Genomic DNA, 19,472 nt, shown 5'->3' on the forward strand with positions numbered 1-19,472 from the left:
TTACTGCATTCCCCATAGCAATGCAAGTTCAGAAAGGGTGTTTAGCATGGTACGAAAGATTGTTACAGAGAATAGGATGACGTTAGACAACAGAACTGTTTGCGCTCTACTCTCATGTAAACCACTCTGTAAACCACTCTGGCCCAGCCCACAAATACACTCCTTCCAAAACAATCTTAAAGAATGCAAAGTCTGCAACAAATTTATACAATAACTCACTAAAAGAGTAAAGAAAATTTATGTGAAATGAAAAGAAAAACTGTAAAAGAAAAGCAATATGAAATGAAAAGAATGTGTGGAATGAAAATAAAATGTAAAGACAAGCAATGTTATAAATTGTAAATGTTTTCAGCATTCTGCATCAAGTGGTGATTTTAGCTTTCTTGTACACCTGTCTTAAAATGTAAGGGATACTGGAGCTTGGTTGGGGTGGTGGGACTGCTTGCAATGGGTGCCGGAAAAAATTCCCTTATTTTCAAATCCAAAACTTGACAGGTATGGTTGGGGGTCAAAGTCACCAAACATGATATCTCCTTCAAACAAAAAGCTTATTTTATATTGTCTCGAGCAGAAAAAAAGAATAGCTTAAAATGCAACTTGCTAGTGCAAAGTTAGCACCAACAAGGCAACTAGTAGTTAAGAAATAGATTGTTTAGCCTATTTTTCTTTTACAATGCACAACGTTTTTTAATACATTTTTAATTTGTTTTAATAATATTGTTTTTAACTGTTTAGCTGTCAAAATTCTTACCATCAGTTAACGGTTGAATGGATAACTGTTGACATCCCCAAGCCATTAAGTGGAATATCTTATTCCATTATTATCAACAGTTAAGTAATCCGAGGGCCTCATGTGCAATTTTATATAAAAATGTCTGTTTTGGAGTGCCTGGCTGAAACACCAAGACCCCTTTGATAGTTTAAAATTATTTAAAATTAATCAAATTAATCAAATTAATTTCTCTGATCCCAGGCAAGATGTCTATAAAAAGAGATCAAGATTATTTAAAAAAGAAATCAGAAATTAAAATGTCATAACACACACAAGCAAGAAGCTTATTCATACCTCACAAATTGAAATGTTAGTTCACTGTGTGTCTGTGTTGCTTTGTGCATACGTGTGAACACACACTTCCTGTTTGACATGTTTTACCAGGTGTGTCACAGCATGAATATACTGGGTGATTCAACCTGTCCCGGTTTCATTTTGCGATAGTGTGACTGTCTATACAGGTGAGTGTTTGTTGGGCAGGGTGGGGGTGGTGTGGTGGTGGTAGTAAGTAAATTGAGAAGGATTTATGTGTGTGTGTGTGTGTGTGTGAGCGAGTGAGTGAGAGATCACATAACGTTGAGTACATGTTTACTCAGTAAACTCTGGCTAAACCTGCCTGATAGGTGTGGGCTGGCTGGCACTGACTTGCGCAGGTATGAAGAGGAATCCAGCACAGTCCTGAGAGAGGAGGGAAACTACAGCACTTCTGTGACGGGACCTCTAATTTCTCTCAAAAATAAGGGGGGGAATAGTCGCACACACAGATACCTGTACAGGTGGAAGAAGAAACCCTGGGAACGAGGAAAGGCTGTTTTGGAAGGAGAAAGACAGGAGAATACTTCAGAATGTGAAATAACCCGGAGGAGATTCTTCAACTGCGGTTCGACCAATGGGTCTGGGATTCCAATGTGGCATTTCAGGCTCTGGGATGTACAAGATGTTGCTGTTTTTCTCAGCATCACATTATATATGTGTCACCTAGGTAAGCATTCCAACACATGCTTATAATGTGGTTTTCTCTAGAGCATGCCTATGTGGCAATCTTATATTTGCTCAGGGCTAAATACATAGGATGAGGATCCAGTCCTTTCAAAGAGAACTTAGTTGCAATTCTGGCAGGGGTGAAAACTAGAGATAGAACTGTAAACATCAGATTGCCCAAGGTCCCAGTGCACAAGAATCTGAATTGCAAGGAAAAAAGCTTTTTTTTTCCACACCGTCTTGTTACGTTTAGTCAGCCTTGGTAATCTCAGGTAGAATTATTTACCTGTGACTCATTAAGTAAACACCACCAGCAGAACCAGATCTCCCAGTGAAAACTTGTGAAAATATTTGATGAGGGGCGGCCAAAACAGAGCAGCACTGTTGGCTACATTCAAATAGATACTTCTCAGCTTGTTTGAATTGTTTCATCCCTCCAGCGAGAGGCTTGTAATTTGCCAAAAGAAACTAACAGAGCAGCACATTTCTGTCTGTACATGGAATTCAATGCATATGAGTCACAGTGTTGGCGAGCAACAGTGACTTACTGTGTCTTGAAATGCAAAACATATGAGGTAAAACATTTTCTATTTATGGTGCTGTATGTGTCATGCTCTGAAATGTATCCGCTGTAATTACTGTCCTACCTAGATGAAGGTTGAACAGGAGCTAAAATGGTGAAAGACAAAGGTGTGACCGTAACAATCATGCAGTGTGCAATATTGTTGTGCCTTCTGAGCAAACATCTATCTATCTATCTATCTATCTATCTATCTATCTATTATATTTTTTTTTTTTTTTTTTTTTTTGTTTCCTATCTATCTATCTATCTATCTATCTATCTATCTATCTATCTGTCTATCTGTCTGTCTGTCTATCTATCTATCTATCTATCTATCTATCTATCTGTCTCTCTGTCTATATCTATCTATCTATCTATCTATCTGTCTGTCTATCTATCTATCTATCTATCTATCTATCTATCTATCTATCTGTCTATCTGTCTCTCTGTCTATATCTATCTATCTATCTATCTATCTATCTATCTATCTATCTGTCTGTCTGTCTATCTATCTATCTATCTATCTATCTATCTATCTATCTATCTATCTGTCTCTGTCTATATCTATCTATCTATCTATCTATCTATCTATCTATCTATATGTCTGTCTATCTATCTATCTATCTATCTATCTATCTATGTCTGTCTGTCTGTCTGTCTGTCTGTCTGTCTGTCTGTCTGTCTGTCTGTCTGTCTGTCTATATCTATCTATCTATCTATCTATCTATGTCTGTCTGTCTAGGCTCTTGCCCCATATCTTGATGTGTATTACATCTGTTTTTAAACTCCAAAATGCATTCACAGTTCATCTATAATCCATATCTTCACATATGTTTATCCTTTTGACTTTGGAAGCTGAAGCCATCTCCATTCAGTCTCCCCAGAGGAGCCTGACCAGGTCGGTGCAGGAGGATGTGTTTTTCTCAGTGGATGTTACGTGTTTTGGGATCCCCACCATACAATGGACCTTTATGTCAGGGGCGGTGAGCCGCACCATAGGGACTTGGCAGTCGGGGGTGTACACCAACATAACAGAGGATTACAGCAGCAGAGTGCAGTCCTTCAACAATGGCTCAATGGGCCTGTCAGACCTGCAGCTGCAGGATGCTGGATACTACGTGGTCACTGTCACAGACACGGCAGGAAGCAGCAAGGACGCTGGCTTTGTCCTGAAAGTGAACGGTGAGTGGGTCTGGGCTTCTGTGTATGTCATTCGATAAGAGTGCTACATTTTGGAAAACCTCATTTGACCACATTTTCTTTTGCATTAAAAGCCTTAGGTCAAATTAACAGAGCTTGATTTCACACCTGCTGCCTAATACAAGCGAATTAGACAAGAGTATAAAGCAAGAACGTTTAAAAAACAAAACAGGATGTACCACAAAATACAGCTAGTGAACTGATTTGCTAAGCACTGATGGTCCTAATTCAAGCATGAAAAAACAGTCTTAAGATCCCAGTCTGGCAGTCTGACTGCGAGTGTGCCTTGCTCAACAGCATTGTGGTAACAGTTGTTGGCATATAAGAATGATAGTTGCCCTGCCAACATTTCCCAAACTTGTCTGCACTTATCCCTCCTTCATTACCACCACTAAGGTGCTCTTGAGCAAGTCGCTAAACTTTAACTACTCAGTAACCAGTAGATCAGACTTTGGTTGTACTGGGCAGCTTCCAGGTGGGAATTTGCGTAAGTGTGCTTGAGGAATTCCTGCAAAAAAAGAACTGAATAAATAAAGGTAAAAAATAACCAAAACACTGGCAAATTACCTCATTTTATAGACATTTATGATGTAGTCAGCTACTCCGGTATCTGTGAAGGTGGTGAAAGTCTGGAGTGACATTTTCAAATTTTTTTTTAACTTTCAGATCTTCCGATCAAGCAGATACTTTGAGTTTATCATAGTTATTCATCAGTAGACGACACGAGCAACATTACAATCAGATACAGGACTTTACTGTTAAAAGGATGATACAAATAGGTATACATACCAAATGATCTTGACATAAAAATTTGAATGTTATTATTTCTCAACACTGAACAGAGTAATTGTTGTGTTTGCATCTTTGGAAAGTAGTCTGTGCCCAAGGCTATTTTGAAGTGAACATGATTTGGCTTCCTGTGTCTCTGTTCTCCAGAGGTGCTGTATGAGGATCTCCAGTACCTGTCTGTCTCTGCCTTAGCACTGGCCTTTGTGGCTGCCCTTCTCATGCTGGCCACATGGCTACTAGACAAGGCCTACAGGAAGATAGTTGCATGTAGACGCAGGAAAGAGATGCCAGGTAAATAACGTAAAAATTATTCTTTTCTTTTCTAAAGTGCATGCCCCTTTATGAACAATCATTTTGTATGAAAGATAAAATGTCACTTAACTACTCAATGAGTTATTACAGAAGCTTAGGGAAATTACAATGTAGGATAGTGGCATGTACTGCTGTTTGTCTAGATGGTACTAAAATGCTTTTTTAAACAAGAATATAATTGCTGGATTTTCATTAAATAAACCCACGTTTTATATAAGCTTGTATGGATGAGTGTAGTTCAGTTTATTTTGTTGCTGCTACATCATTGTATGTGTGATGTATGAATATGGCTTTATGGGCGTGAATGTGGGTTTAAGTTATTTATTGTGTGTAAGTATGGGTGTGTTTGAGTACAAAGGTCCATTATAGCTTTGTTACATCGGTGCGTTAAGTTGAATTCTCCTTTTATGCAGAAAATGACGCAACAGAGCTGCAGCCCCTCTGAAGGACGTCTGGCTGTGCTTTGTACCTGGCAGGGAAACACCAGAGACTGTTCATCGAACATAAGGACTGCTTTTTAAATAAAAATGTTTAAGTTAGATGTGTACATAAAATAACAGAGTTACTGTCTAAGCAAATTAATTGTGTGATTTACTTTGAGTTATGGGTTCTTCACAACAATTATCAAAGTTGAATCAGGCTTTGAAAAAAGGTTTTATAGCAGGTAGTCTGTATCAGACCTTTGATGCAGTAACAGATGGAATGAACAATAAGTCTACTTTTCTCATCACTTACGTACATTGCTCATTTTAAAAGGTGAACTAAAATCTAACGCATGGTTCTTTCTTACAGTAAAACTGATGAATCAGACTAAGAAGAAAGTCAGTTTCTCTAAAATGCTATTCAAATCAGACAAATTATAAAGATTAAGCAAAACTGCAGAAACACATTCCTCACAATAAAAAGACATTAACCAGAAGTCCTTAGAAAACAGCAAAATAGCTTTATGATATGACAAATCAGCACAAATACATATAGACAGACAAAGTTTTATTTTGTATCAGATTGTTTGAAGTACACACAAACATAAAAAACAGCTGCAGACACTACTGGAGGTGGAAAGGAAGAGAAAAGTCACATTTTTTAAAAAGGAGTCCGCAGACTGATTGTATCTAAGGACAAGGAGTCAGTGCAGCCATGAGGAGCTCCATCTTGTAGACAAAGTTTCTTCCTTCCATCTTGCTCCAGTGGACCTCTTTGCTCGGCCCTCTGAGGTGGCTCCACTTGGCGTCCTGGATGACGTCGCTCTTCGGCAGCTCTTTGGTCTGGGTGCGGGGGAACTGGACCAAAACTTTGCACCCGCTCTCTGGGCCGTTACGCACTGAATAGACCAACAGATACACAACAGTATTAGTGACTAAAATCTGCTTATATTAATACATCCATGCCCAATTCCTAGTCATTTGAGGTTATGCGGCTATTCAGTGTTCATTCATTGTCTTAGGATACTCTTATCATGTTAGATAACATTAATTCATGATGTTGATGTGATGCATTCAAGGGGTTATTTTGTGGTGAAGTGTTTTGATTAATTTTCTCAATGACCCCTCAACTTGAATAAACTCAGAGTGATTTTAGACAGGGTGTGTGGCCTAGATGCATTCAGTGAGAGCAATGCTCGAGTTGCTTCCCCTTGTTTGGGAAAAAGGGAAAAGTTGGGCCATTTAAATCAAAATGCAACAGGTCTCATCTGCTGCATTGCATTCTGGTCATTTAGGCCTAATGTTGGTAAATATCATTATTTCCAATTCTCATGCATTTCTCCTTCTGTCTGTTGAATCTCCCTGTTTGATTTCCAGATACTGACGCAAAAACCTGATAAAACCGATAGGTCAACATTATTTAGCTATCTAGCTGGTTATTGCACTGAATATTTTTATTTGTTGGACTAAGAAAAACACATACTAGCAACAATAAAGCTCCACAAGTAGCTGATTCTTTTTTTTTTTTAACATGCTTCAAAGTTGAATTTGTATAAGTTTTCTTAATATTAAGGTGAACTTTGTATCTGGATCTTTACCACACTCATCTCACCTGAGATGGCGTACTCTCCATTGGGAGATGCAACAGTTATAGCTGAGGCATTTCCAATGCTCTCCACTGGGCCCAGGCCTACATGGTTACTGAAGCTTAGGACATGCCAGCCCATCACTTTGGCCAGCTGCTGAACTGCATGCACCTGATGCTGTGACATCTGTAGAAGTAGAAATACCACACTGAAAACACTCAAATAAATTACAAGTTTAAGTCTGCATTCAAAACCTTCCATAAGTAAAAGTATGTAAGAAGTATCAGCAAAACTTGAAAAGTAAAAGCATTGCTTGTGTAGTAAAATGTTCCCTGTCAGCGTTTGATGTTTCTGGATTAATATTCCTGCTGCATTAATGTGTATGCTGTAGATGTTTAAGGTTGTGCTCATTTATATGCTGTTGGGTAGTTTAATCTACAGTAATGCGTCATGGTCTATAAGATCATCATATGTTTGTAGCGTCGCTGTCCTGTGAGAACCACGTATCTCTAAAAAGTTTTAAAACTTTTCATGGTGTCAGAAAAACAGCCCTGTTTTCAGCTTCGTGGCGATGCATTTTACCAGCTGATCCGAATTGTTTCAACACATAAAGGAACACTTCATCCTTCAGTTTATCACAAAAATTCAACATTTGGAGATTCATGGTTTTCATGGATAGGAATGGGATGAAAAACTGTCATCTGAAAATCAACTAAAGCTTTCAGACAAATGAAGTGAATTAAAAAGTACAATATGTACCTCTGAGATGTAGTGGAGTAAAACATAATGTTCAGTTCAATCAGGGAACTGTGATACCTGCGAGAGGAGGAAGTCCTGCAGTTCCTGTTCCTGGTGGGACAGTGTGACGACACGCCCATCTCTGTGCACCACTCTGATTTGCTCGACGCCGATGTTCAGCTGCAGCTGGATGGACCTAAACACGCAGAACATGTTACGCCTTATCTAGGATCGTATGCGTCAGTCAAGTGGAATGAGACCAACCATGTGCAAGCAAAGAAATACAGGAGGGACTAAAAAATGCATTTCATAAAAGCAGAAACTCATAGCATTGTGTGGCCTGTATTTCACAGCCATGTAAGACTCACTTCTATTTCTAAATTCATAATGAGAGTATAACATGCTGAAAAACAACAGCCATAGCTTCCAATTTACATAATTTAAAATGTTATTAAATGGCCTTCACATGCCAACAGCAGCTCTTCAAAACATTAGCAGGTCCCCCCCCCTGTCCCTGTATTTCCCACACTGTGTCCCCTTATCTGATCTGGTTCTTCCTTTGGCTTAATCTACACTACTACGTTTTAATTTATAAGCAGCATTTTGAGACTTAGACAATCTCCATCCACACAAGAGTTTTCGTTGCAATAGCAGAACTAATCTCCGTCCATATTAACACATCTGACAACGCATATCACATGACGATTCACGCACACCGGGCATGTGCGTGCCAGTGTTAAACGGTAAGCAGATTGTCTGACGTTACTCTGCGGTTGAAAATCATGGATGTAAAAGTTGAAAATACAGAAAAATACACTGGAGAAAGAACAACAATGGCGAAAATGTAAGAGATGGGATTTATTAGCTTGGACCGACGACGAAAGGTATGTAAGCCTACCTAACCGATAAGACTGACAGATGTGCATCGTCGTTATCAAAGGTCTCCGTTTGTGCCCGTCCAGACTACAAAGCACGGCTGTAGTACTTGAGTACTCAAGACGCTTTTCTGTTGTCTCGGACTCGGCCATTGAACTTGCCAAATATTCTAGTTGGTCTCGACCGAGTCCAGCACTAAATGCTTTTGTTCTAAAGTAACTTCCTCCTTCAAAACAAAACCATAGATGAAGCATGGTTGTTCAGAAAACAGGTATTAGTTTAATTCAAAATCCATCTAGAACAGGCATCGTGATTGGTCGCCTGGTATACACCTGGCTGCGTCATATTCCTCAATCATCAGGTATCAATTATTTTCATTTTGGCCACAGACACAATGTCAGCGAGTAATAATAGTAAGAGTAATAAGTTCAAGAATGGGAACACTTCCATTTTATATTTTAAGTAAATAATATGGCTTAATTTGATCCTATAGTGTTTTATTGCACTTGCTTTTTGATTATTACAAATAATAAGCAAAATGATCATCTTAATAGATGATATACTGTCTCTCACGTCACATAAATTATGAACAGGTAAGTAAATGGTCTTGAAGAGGATTCTTTTTTTCTGTCTCGATATTGACTGTCTCTCATTTGGACTCTGTGTTAACTTGGACTTGAACCTCTTTGGACTCTGTCTTGACTCGGTCTCGACAAAGGTGGACACGACTACAGCCCTGCTACAAGGCAGCCCCGGATTCTTCAAACTAAAACGAGGAAAGCAGTGTTTCCAAATCCTCAGTTTTAGGGGCTCGGAAATGCTGGAGTGGTGTGCCCTTGAGGCGCAAACGTAGCAAAAGACTTTAAAGTTTTAAACCAAAACGTAGTAGTGCAAATGTAGCCTCTCTTTCCCTCTTCTCCTCCACTTACTTGCAGATCTGCTCGTAGCCCTGAGAGGTGATGAGCACCTTGACGCTGGACTCATACACATCATTGATATTAGACCAGTGAGCCTGGATTTGGGGGTCTTCTATGCGCATTGCCAGGCTGTCAATGGTCCGCGCCGTCCTGGTGATTACAAACAACAATACTGCTGAATTATGAAGCAGGTGGCTAAAAATGAAACCTAATACCTACTGCCTTTACTCATCATGATATACTCAACACTGCTTAGAAAAACTTTAAATATTGCTAAGGATTTGTATTTTGCTGGGCTCAAACTATGATGAGCAAAGACAAAGTACGCCATCTTTTGGCCAAATGTGGCATTGCAAACAGTTAGGGGAATGTTTGGTAGTTTCATATTATGTGGTCCGAGCATTGTTTGCTTACTTTAACTGAGCAAATAGTACTTAATTGCACAACCTCCAATTATTTTCACTGCAAACCATGGCATTATATACCTGACGCTTCCACCTGGTTTTACATACCAGATCTATGGTGGTAATACATAGTTGAATGTTTATTGCTCCTAACTTTACTCTAGCTTTAAATGTTGGGATACAACGCAACGGTTTTGTGATCTGTTGTGAATATGTTACTTTCCATTCTGTTCAAACCTCCGAACAAAGCCTCTCTCATCGGTTCTCATTTGTATCGGAAAAATAAACACTGTTTTCCTTCTTGAAGATGTATCTGTGTCAACCAACCTTAAACCAATCCTTCTGTCCTCTGGAGCCTCTCTCATATCTTTCTACTCTTATGTCATCTAAGTGAATGGAGCGATTGTTAGAAAATGTATATATCCTTTTGTGTCTCATTAAACCTTTAGAACATTGTGAATTGAACCCTGCTTCGTTTCACTTTTATTCTCCAAGCCACTGCTTACAGAATCAACTCACAGAGGTCCAGCCAGCAGATGATAGGATACGAACTGTAATGGAGAATTGACAACTAGGACTGTGACTGTAGCTAGTTGGGAATAGGTGACCGCTGTGGTGCATCGGTAACAATCGTGATCGGATTGCTTCCTAACATGATCAGTCCTCAAATAAAATCATAGATGATACAACTAAAGTTACCTGCTACGCAGGAAAATGTGTTTGGCCTGTTTGATGATCTTCTCGAGAAGCCCCTCACTCTGCTGCAAGCTGGAGATTTCAGCTTTGTCGTAGGCCATCGGCCCCGCTAGGCGCATGCGCTTGTGGCCAAAGGGGGCGCTAGCAGGATGCGGCATTACCACAGAGCTCAGCTGCTGCTTGTGAAACTGAAACAGAAACGAGGCTGTTGAATGAAATGAGAATTGATGAAATGTAACCATTACGAATGAAGTGTTGCAGGATGTCTCCAGACAGATGAGTCTGCTTTTGCAAAAGTTGTTAAATTTCCTGTGCGGGACAATAAAGACTGAACTGAACTAAAGTAAAACTGTAATATATGTGTATTATATATATATATATATATATGTGTATTATATATATATATATATACACACACACACATATATAAATAAATAAACAAATATTAATGGTGCCAAGTCATAACATTTGTTATTTCAACCAGAATCATTGAGTGCAGCCACAGTCTAAGGGCAACTGGCAGCACTAGTGTCAGCGTTCAGTTTTTTAGCAGTCAAAAGTACAGTATACTGTATAAGTATTACTTTATTCAGATTCTAATAATTCTATTCAAGATGAGGCCTACCACGCAGCTCCAGACCAGAGAGGGAGGGAGAGCATGCAGAGCACCACTCAACAAGTCAGCCTTTTTCCAGATTATAGCAATAGCCCCTCCAAATGTCTGTGCACGTCCCTGCTGTAATCCAATAGACTACTAGTTATATTACTTAATAATAATAATAGCAACAGGAAGATAGCACAAAAATGCCAACTCACATTATAGTGACAATTTGTGTTTTAAATATATTCTGATTGTATCCCTGTGATTGTTATTTTTTCCTGTAAACAAGACTCAACCTGGTTGTCAAAAGCTTACAGCTGTAAAAACAGACTGCATTTCTAGAAAGTATAGCGTGAATGATAAAGGGTATTTAAGGCAAAAAAATATTTGAAATAATGAAATTGATATTTAAGAATAAAAAATAAAAAATCCTTAAGGATATATTGACTGAATTTTTACACAACCCATAAAATAAATCAACATTTTTGATAAGGTTCCCTTGAAAAAAGTTACTACAGTTACTACTCTTTTGTTGGAAAAACCCTGTTTAAAAACATATCTTTGGCTTTTCGGTATGTCAGATGAGATGCAGAGTGACTTCCCACAGTGTTTCACCTCTCTCATCATTTGATGCAGATTGTGTTCCAGTACGTAAAGGTGGTCATCTGGTTTGGGTTTCTCTGGAGACGCCCGGTGGTTCTTCTTCTCTCCCGTAAAGTGGCACAGTGAGATGGACAGCTGCAGACCTATGAAGGAACAAGGCGCGAGTATGTTTGTTTTATGCCTCTATACAGAAAAGAAAAATCAAAGCCAACTCCAGAGACACAGATCATAAAATGTTTCTACGTTACTCAAATGCAAATATTATGAATGATGTCTGTACCAGCAGAGCAACTGAACTTTGGATAAAATACTGCTCTAAATTAGTTCTTCCAAGAAGTTGTTTTATCTTTTGGAATATTTTTGTTCATACCATCTCTCTTCTAGGTTTATAGCATAGACATGTCAGTTATCCATTTTTAAAATGCAGTACCAATGTACTACTATTATATATATACTATATACTGTATATAACTATTAGAATTGAACACAGGCCTATAGTGATGCATTTTAATGTTTAATATGCAACGTAGGAAAGCTTTTTTTGCACACCTCTTTTGTCGGGCAGGTGCGTAGGATATGATCAAAAGTAGCAGATCAAAAGCTTAGAGAAAGTCCTGCACACCGACCACTACGCAAGCAATAATTTATTTAGAAAAATACAACGTTTCGGTCTCAGACCTTCATCAGGTAAAAATGTTTAATATGCAACACACATAGATAATGTCCAACAAAACATGTCATGAGCGTTCTGACCTGGGAAGGGCTGCGAGATGATCTGATTCTTCACGACAATGTGAGGGATCTGGGATTTAATCTGGACCGCTTCCCTGGACAGCTGGGCAAAGATCTCCTTACACAGCAAAACGTTCTGAGCTGCCTCTAGCTTTACATGCCACAGCTGGGTACCTGGGCGGAGAGGACGCCAGGATGAAGAGCGATCCGGTGAGGAGAACGGGAAGAGATCAAAGATGACGTGTGAGGATGTGGAGGGAAAGAGAGTTGGGCAATTTTAGAGATGACATCCATTTCAGACTGATCTCAATAAGTGGCGTATGTATGACACGACAATTCGTATGCCATTTTGGCGTGTTATCAAGACGCATACTCGCTTTTTAGTGTGTTTATCAATGCCGTTTGGCCTCCATTGACTTACATTACCTTGTGATTGCGTGTCAATTTACACCGTAGCGAGTAGTATGAAAGCCCGAAAATCCGCATAGGGAGGTTGGATGGGTCAAACAACGCAGGACTATCACCCAGGAGACCGGAGATCGTGTCCCGCGCTTCACGTTTCCTAAACCCAACCCGTCCGAAAAGCGATTATGTCTTTTAGGAACTGTGACACGCGGGTTGGGTTTAGGAAAACAAGAAATGTAGTAGAAACAAAGTAAACGCTACACGCATGGGATGCGATCCCCACTTTCCTCTGTCAAAGTCCTGTGTTTTACCCATCCACCACCCCGACCAACCTTGCTATGCGGCTTTTCGCCCTTTCAAACTACTAAGGCATCAATTCACACGCAATTGCAAGGTAAGGTAAGTCAATGGAGGCCAAACAGCGTTGATAAACATAAAGCGAATATGCGTCTTGATAACACGCCAAAATGGCATGTCATACATACGCCACTTATTGAGATCAGTCTGATACGGCGTAGACATAGCTCCAAATGCGTACAGATAACAGAGAAAGTGGCGTGTACGTTTACGCCAAGTCATGATGTCACGTTGTCCATTTACTGTTCTACAGGCAGAGATTCAGGCAATTACTAAATCAGTCCTTAAAGTGTAAGGCCTGTTGGAAGACATGCAATGCTATGTCTTTCTTTCTTGTTTATTGGTATTTTAAAAATCCTTTTTTAACATCGAGGCCAGGGGATTACAGATGGAAAAATAGCCTTTTGGCTAATTCTGGCATTTTTAACCCATGCGTAATTGAGTGTTGTTTTGTAATTTGCATTGTCCCCTTCCTAAATAAACTGAATTTTAACTCTGGGTATTGAACCATACCGGCTTTGGTTTTTGGCGGTCTTCTGAACAGGTTGACGGTTCCCAGATCACCGATGTCTGGAGCTTGTTTCTGGATGGACACCTGAAGACATAAACAGTACTTGACCATTATAACTACACCTTTCTGAAATCTTAAAAAAAGGGTATATTATAGGTGACAGTTGTATGGAAATTTTAAACAGATAAAAAGAGCTATAGCTGTTGTGCGTTTTCCCTGTCTACCAAAGTGGCAGATGGCTTGACGATTTTACACGCAACTGAGAACAAATGACCAGCATTTGGCGGGTGCTAATTTCAGACCCTGTTACGCTGAATAGAAAAGACTGTATTTAAATAAAATGTGCCAATTGTGGAGAGACATGTTTCGTTTTCCTCTCACCTTGATATAAGCAGATCCCTCCAAGTCACTGGGGATCTGCACATCAAGCGGGCAGTAGTCCTCTGGGATCTTTTTGTCCAGATCAATGTCTGTGTTCTTTATCACCTCAAACGTGCCATGGTGAGGAAAAAGGGAACCTGCATGCGTAGATAGTCAAAACATGTTACACTGGGATTAGAATACAAGTTCAAAATGTCCTCAGGTTACTTTGTAGAACACAACAGGACAACTGTGTTTTGTAAAAAGCCTTTCACAGATTTGAGTTTACACATTAGAGGCCTTATCACCTGCGCTCCGGTAGCTGAGGTCTCCCAGGATCTTGTCTCCCACTTTGCGTAGTTTCCACTGAGAGCGGAGTCGCAGCAGCTCAGAGTTGAAGTCCCTCTGCCTCCTGTTCTCCAGGTTCTCTGCTACTGACTTGCTGAGCTTCTCTGCTCCCTTCAGGAGGAGCTGCGCTGCTGTGCCCAATGATTTCTTTTTACTTATCAGCTGGAACACCTGGGGGGTCTGCACGAAGGGCAAGAAGAAAAAAACAAACAGAGAAGGTGCAAAGATCTCCTTGAGAAATATGAACCACAGAACGTCATCATTTTTGTTTCACGTTTCATTAGTGTTGCAGTCACACTCGGGTGTTATCTGTAGGATCCTTACTCGCCCTCCTATAGATGTTAAGTGATGGTAGTTAAAGTGATATTCTTTAGCAGTTTACCTTGCCAGCTGTTGGATCCTGAGACACTGGGTCTAAGGCCATGTACTTCTTCTCCTTCACCACGCTGAGCACATCATGGAGCACACACATCTCTGTCAGGGCACTGCGCAGGTTGTTACGCACCGAGTCCCAGGGCCAAAGAGATGGCTGAAACTTCACTGTGCCTGTGTAAGAAAACTGCTAATTAGATTGGTATGTTACGCAAAGTCTCTTTACCTTATTGTGTTTTTATTATTTAACTAAATGTTCTTACTTGATCTTGATGTAAGATGCCCTTAACTTCCTGGTTGTTATTTATTTATTTATTTATTTATTTTATGAATTAAACTATCAACTTAATGTACCACCTTTAAGACAAAGGACCATTCAGCTGAAAACGCCGTTTGTTGGTCGAAAGTTGTGCAACTTGTTTTTCAATTTGAAAAATGAATAAACTTGAGTTAGAAAAGAATAAAAAATATAAGAAAAAGCTGAATTACCAACGTCTCAATTTTAATCTCCTACTTTTCTTTAAATGTATTAATGTATAAATTCCCTCACATTGTGTGTGGGTGTTCCCCTAGCAAGCAATCAAATTAGCTGATTATCTGAAATCCATTTCTCAAAAACAATTAATCAGTGATGGATCAATCAGAATCTAGCCCTGGCTCTAAATGTCCCTGCTTTCTCTAGAGCATGTTACCTTCTTCTTCCTCTGGCTCCTGCTTGCTCCACTCGCGGTCCCTGGGTTCGCCCTCCGTCCCATCCTCCTCGGAGTCAGATCCCTGGCTGAAGTCAATTCTTTGGGCCAACTTTGCCAAGTTCTGCGACATGGACAGAGGGGGGACGTAGGTTTCGGTTCCATCGAGGGCCACTTCCTGCACCTGCTTCTCACAGGAAGACTCAATGCTGACCCTTACTGCTGGACCACCAGACATGATGACAAGGCTGATAGGAGGAACACAAGCACAGTCTGAAACACGGTAGAGCACAAAGCAACTTATTTAAGTGGATCTCTAAATGTTCTTTGACATATTTTAAAGCCAGTAGGGCTGCTCCCTCTTAGTCGATTAGTCGACTAATCAGTCGTTTTAGTTTTCAATGCTGAATGACTTATTTCCAAGAAACGTACGAGCACATCTCTGGTAAACACAAGAATTAAAGTGGTGCTTTTGCGTGACTCTTTGCGGAGAAACTCAGATTTACAGATCTGTCGATTAAATCAACTAATCGATTAGTCGGTACAATTGAATGAGTGTTAGTCGACTAAGAATTTCTTCAATGGAGCACAGCCCTAAAAGCCAGTTTGAATAAGTAGACCAAAGACAAATTCACTTCACAAAATGTTTACAATAAAAAGAAGATGCACAAACCACAAAACAGATCTGCATAAGTGGACTTGGTATCTAATAAGGGGAAAAAAACTGTATTTTACCACCTCCAAAATCTAAAACTTAAGTGATCATGTTAAGTCATCTACTTTAACTTTAGACTAGGATCTTTTAAGTCTTTAAGAACTTTTCGGGACCTCTTCAGGAAGTGTTCTATACTTTTTGCCTGTACTTCACTACATCTCAGAGGTAAATATTGTAGTTTTTACTCCACTACATTTGTCTACTGCTTTAGTTACTTTTCAGATGACAGCTTTCCCTTCCTCCCTGTCCAGTGAAAACCACGCATCTCCAGATGTGTTGATGTTGAATGTTTGTGATAAACTGAAGGATGAAGTCTTCCTTTATGTGTTGAGTAAGTTCTCCTACTTCTTAATCTAAATAAAGTCTTTAAAAATCCTCTCGGATCAGCTGGAAAATGCATCGTCACAAAGCTGAAAACAGGGCTGTTTTTCTGACACTATTAAAAGTTTTAAACCTTTTTAGAGATACGTGGTTCTCACAGGACAGCTTTGCTACAAACATATGATGATCTTATAAAATATGAAGCATTACTGTAGATTAAACTACCCAACAGTAACTATATAAAGGAGTTAAAATGAGCACAACCTTAAACATCTACAGCAGTAAAATGCAACATAGACATGAATGCAGCAGGAATATTAATCCAGAAACATCAAACGCTGACAGGGAATATTTCAATGCACAAGCAATGCTTTTACTTAGTATATTTTATTTATCAGATAATACTATACATTACATACTTTAAGTGAAGTTTGATTGCAGGGTGTTTTTACTGGTAACGCTGTGGTATTACATTACTTTACATACTTTAAATTAACTCTGACATCTCTCCATTAGTGCATGTATAGGTACTGAGCATGTGTGTGTAATTCAGGCCTGTGTGTAATAACAACAGAGTGAAATCATTGTAATTTCCACTTGCGGGATTAATACAGTATACATTATTATTATTATTAAGTTTGAGTGCAGGAGTTTTACTGGTAACGCTGTGGTATTAGTACTTCACTTAAATGATCTGAATACTTCTTCCACCACTGCTGGGTTGTCTTTAACCCTTAAAGAGGTTTTCTAAATAACTGCATCAATAAATATTACTAATAGTGGCTGCACGAGCTAGCTGCATTTGATTGTGTATTTCTGCGTCTGGCTAGCGTGAAAAGCTAGCGTTAGCCCCTCGCTAATAGGCTCACAGGACAAAATAAAACCACGGCGCTCGAAATAAATGGCCAAATGAGAACGTGTTTTATTCGTGTTCATCTTACCTCTAGTATGCACTAGCTAGTCACAAGTATAAAGGTTATTCACTTCAATTGAGGAGTATTTTCCAGCAGGGAGGTGAATGATTCATTATTCGCTTTCTACACAGTCAGGAACAACAGCACTCTACCCATAGACATAGACACATAGACAGTATATACACTGTCTACCGCCTTCTTCTTCTTCTTCTTCGGGTTTTAACGGCAGCTAATGTCGCACTACTGCCACCGTCTGGCGTTAGTTAACTCCTACAGTCTCCGGAATGCCAGCCTGTGGATTTCACTCAAGTCCTGTCCACACCATAGACCAGGGATCTTCAACAGGGATATGTCCCCAGGGGGACTCTCCTCAGAGTCAATGCAGGGGGCCCTCCAAATTATTGTTCATTTTTGAAAGTCTTTTTCAAAAATTAAAAAGTCTTGACATTAATCCAACATAGCCTATTATTAGCAAATACAAATCCCCTCTGCTTACTGGCCTATAAGGTATAAGGTAGCCATCCACAGACCGTTTATTCTGAGGATTCACTGTGCCACATGGATGTTTAACGTTAAAACTTTCATTCATAAAATCAAGCCACAATTATTAGGCTATTTTAATAGCTTAGTATTCTATGCAAAAAAAAAAAAAAGGTAGGCTATGTATAATGCTTTAGGCCGCCCTGCACGTTATTGTAGGCCCAGTTTAATATGCAACTTCATTTTATACAATATATGTAGTAGGGGGTCCCTGATCCATCTCTCTTTCAGTTAGGGGGTCCTTGGCTTAAAAACGTTGAAAACCCCTGCCATAGACAGTGAAAGACCACACGAAGGTCCGCACACTGCATATAAATAATCCTTTCTCATTAGGAAGCTGACCAAGCATCTTGTGCCTTGTCCACTGTCACCATACTCCACTATGTTCTTTACTCCTACTCCTGTTATCCCAAATCGGTTTATTTTTGCCACTATATGTCCTTTCTCTCTGATAGGCATACATATTTTGTATGGATTTTACCTCCAGAAGTTGTAACCCCATGGATGTGTAATTGTCTACCAGCTGTTTACCGACGTAACCACAATGGCATTTCAGCTGCTTCAACTTGAAGTGCACGGCCTACCGGGGAGTTTCTAGCTAACCGGTTTTGGGAGTTTAGCATATTTAGGGGCTCAATTTGACTTTTATTGAATATCTTTTTATTTCTTAATGAAAACTGTTTTTGTTTAATTTAAAGTAGGTATGGTAATTTATTTTCGACGCACATATTGTGGATAGGAACTAGGACCCATGTTTATTTTATTTTTTAACATACAAAACTCTCGTTGGAGAAAAAGAATATACATGCGTATATACAATACAAATGGTGTCCATGCACAAGAAATAATCACCTAAGAAAAACAAACAAACAGCAAAGAACACACCAACAAGGGGGAGCTACTTAAAAATACACAAGTCAAAAGCAAAAAGGCTAGAAAAAAATAAACATTTACAGCAGCACACAATTAAGGGGAGATTAATCAAAACTGTAGTTTCCTAGATATGTCACTACACATTTTTCTTGCAATTTTACTAGATCTGATCTTTTTCAGTGTGGAAAAAAAAACTATTTAAAATCATTTATAAACCAAACAAAGGAACTTACTGCAATGCATATGATATTTACCCATAAGAATAATCATATTGATTAAGTCTGATACTGATGAATCTGTATTATCCATATAAAAGAGGATGTGTGGCAAGGTGAGAGTAGCGATATTATCAATCTTAAGTGACAGACAATTATGTATCTCAGACCAGAAGCTGTTGGACACGGGGCAAAGAGTCTCCTCAGCCACCTCACAAAATACAAAAGGGTCTACATTCAATTTGAATCTTTTTCCAAGAAAGTCAACGATAGATAGGCCTATATCTTATAGATTATTTTAAAGTGAGTCTCTTTGACTTTTGGGGAAATGGGCCATTTAATGAATTTAAAATGTGTTTTTTCTAATGCAACCATATTTGGAACCTGTATATATATATATATATATATATATATATATATATATATATATATATATATATATATATATATATATAAAACAATGTGCTTTGAATTAACTGTAATAATGGTATAGGCATTGCTTTACAGATCTTGTTGTATTCTGTATAAGTAGCCTACAGTTTAAATTATATTTGTCAAAGAAAGCTATAGCTATAGGAACCATGTTTAGTGTCTGGTCGGAACCAATGTTACAGATTTTAGCGCGGAATGGAGACGTACGGCGGGCAGTTTAAACTACCGG

The 19,472-nt window shown here is 39.1% G+C and overlaps 2 protein-coding genes across 4 annotated transcripts; one reads left to right on the forward strand and one right to left on the reverse strand.

Moving 5' to 3' along the window:
* The first annotated feature begins 988 nt into the window (after window positions 1–988).
* On the forward strand, window positions 989–5,198 carry LOC120552565 (V-set and transmembrane domain-containing protein 5). Its single transcript, XM_039790737.1, has 5 exons — window positions 989–1,233; window positions 1,396–1,754; window positions 3,171–3,497; window positions 4,452–4,595; window positions 5,030–5,198. The coding sequence occupies exons 2-5, from the start codon at window positions 1,679–1,681 to the stop codon at window positions 5,059–5,061; spliced, it is 579 nt and encodes a 192-aa protein (XP_039646671.1). The 5' UTR covers window positions 989–1,233; window positions 1,396–1,678; the 3' UTR covers window positions 5,062–5,198.
* A 338-nt stretch (window positions 5,199–5,536) lies between these two features.
* On the reverse strand, window positions 5,537–17,358 carry med17 (mediator complex subunit 17). Of its 3 annotated transcripts, none has more exons than XM_039790715.1 (13): window positions 17,211–17,358; window positions 15,237–15,506; window positions 14,555–14,718; window positions 14,133–14,352; window positions 13,846–13,982; window positions 13,467–13,548; window positions 12,213–12,365; window positions 11,472–11,602; window positions 10,259–10,443; window positions 9,168–9,305; window positions 7,441–7,558; window positions 6,651–6,810; window positions 5,729–5,937 (listed from the first exon to the last, which is right to left on the reverse strand). In XM_039790715.1, the coding sequence occupies exons 2-13, from the start codon at window positions 15,469–15,471 to the stop codon at window positions 5,729–5,731; spliced, it is 1,932 nt and encodes a 643-aa protein (XP_039646649.1). In that variant the 5' UTR covers window positions 15,472–15,506; window positions 17,211–17,358. The 3 variants fall into 3 exon arrangements, with proteins under 3 accessions (XP_039646657.1, XP_039646649.1, XP_039646638.1); XM_039790704.1 differs by having other exon boundaries at window positions 15,237–15,481; window positions 17,211–17,357; XM_039790723.1 differs by lacking the exon at window positions 17,211–17,358 and having other exon boundaries at window positions 5,537–5,937; window positions 15,237–15,471.
* Window positions 17,359–19,472: the final 2,114 nt, after the last annotated feature.

Source organism: Perca fluviatilis, chromosome 2 (genome assembly GCF_010015445.1).
Source record: "Perca fluviatilis chromosome 2, GENO_Pfluv_1.0, whole genome shotgun sequence".
Taxonomy (NCBI): domain Eukaryota; kingdom Metazoa; phylum Chordata; class Actinopteri; order Perciformes; family Percidae; genus Perca; species Perca fluviatilis.

Coding starts and splice junctions, on each gene's coding strand:
- LOC120552565 (XM_039790737.1), top strand. CDS start 1,679: ATGTGGCATTTCAGGCTCTGGGATGTACAAGATGTTGCTGTTTTTCTC. Junction 3,498..4,451: donor CTTTGTCCTGAAAGTGAACG/GTGAGTGGGTCT, acceptor TCTGTTCTCCAG/AGGTGCTGTATGAGGATCTC. Junction 4,596..5,029: donor ACGCAGGAAAGAGATGCCAG/GTAAATAACGTA, acceptor CCTTTTATGCAG/AAAATGACGCAACAGAGCTG.
- med17 (XM_039790723.1), bottom strand. CDS start 15,471: ATGTCTGGTGGTCCAGCAGTAAGGGTCAGCATTGAGTCTTCCTGTGAG. Junction 13,549..13,845: donor AGGGATCTGCTTATATCAAG/GTGAGAGGAAAA, acceptor TTATGTCTTCAG/GTGTCCATCCAGAAACAAGC. Junction 9,306..10,258: donor CACATTTTCCTGCGTAGCAG/GTAACTTTAGTT, acceptor TGTAATCACCAG/GACGGCGCGGACCATTGACA.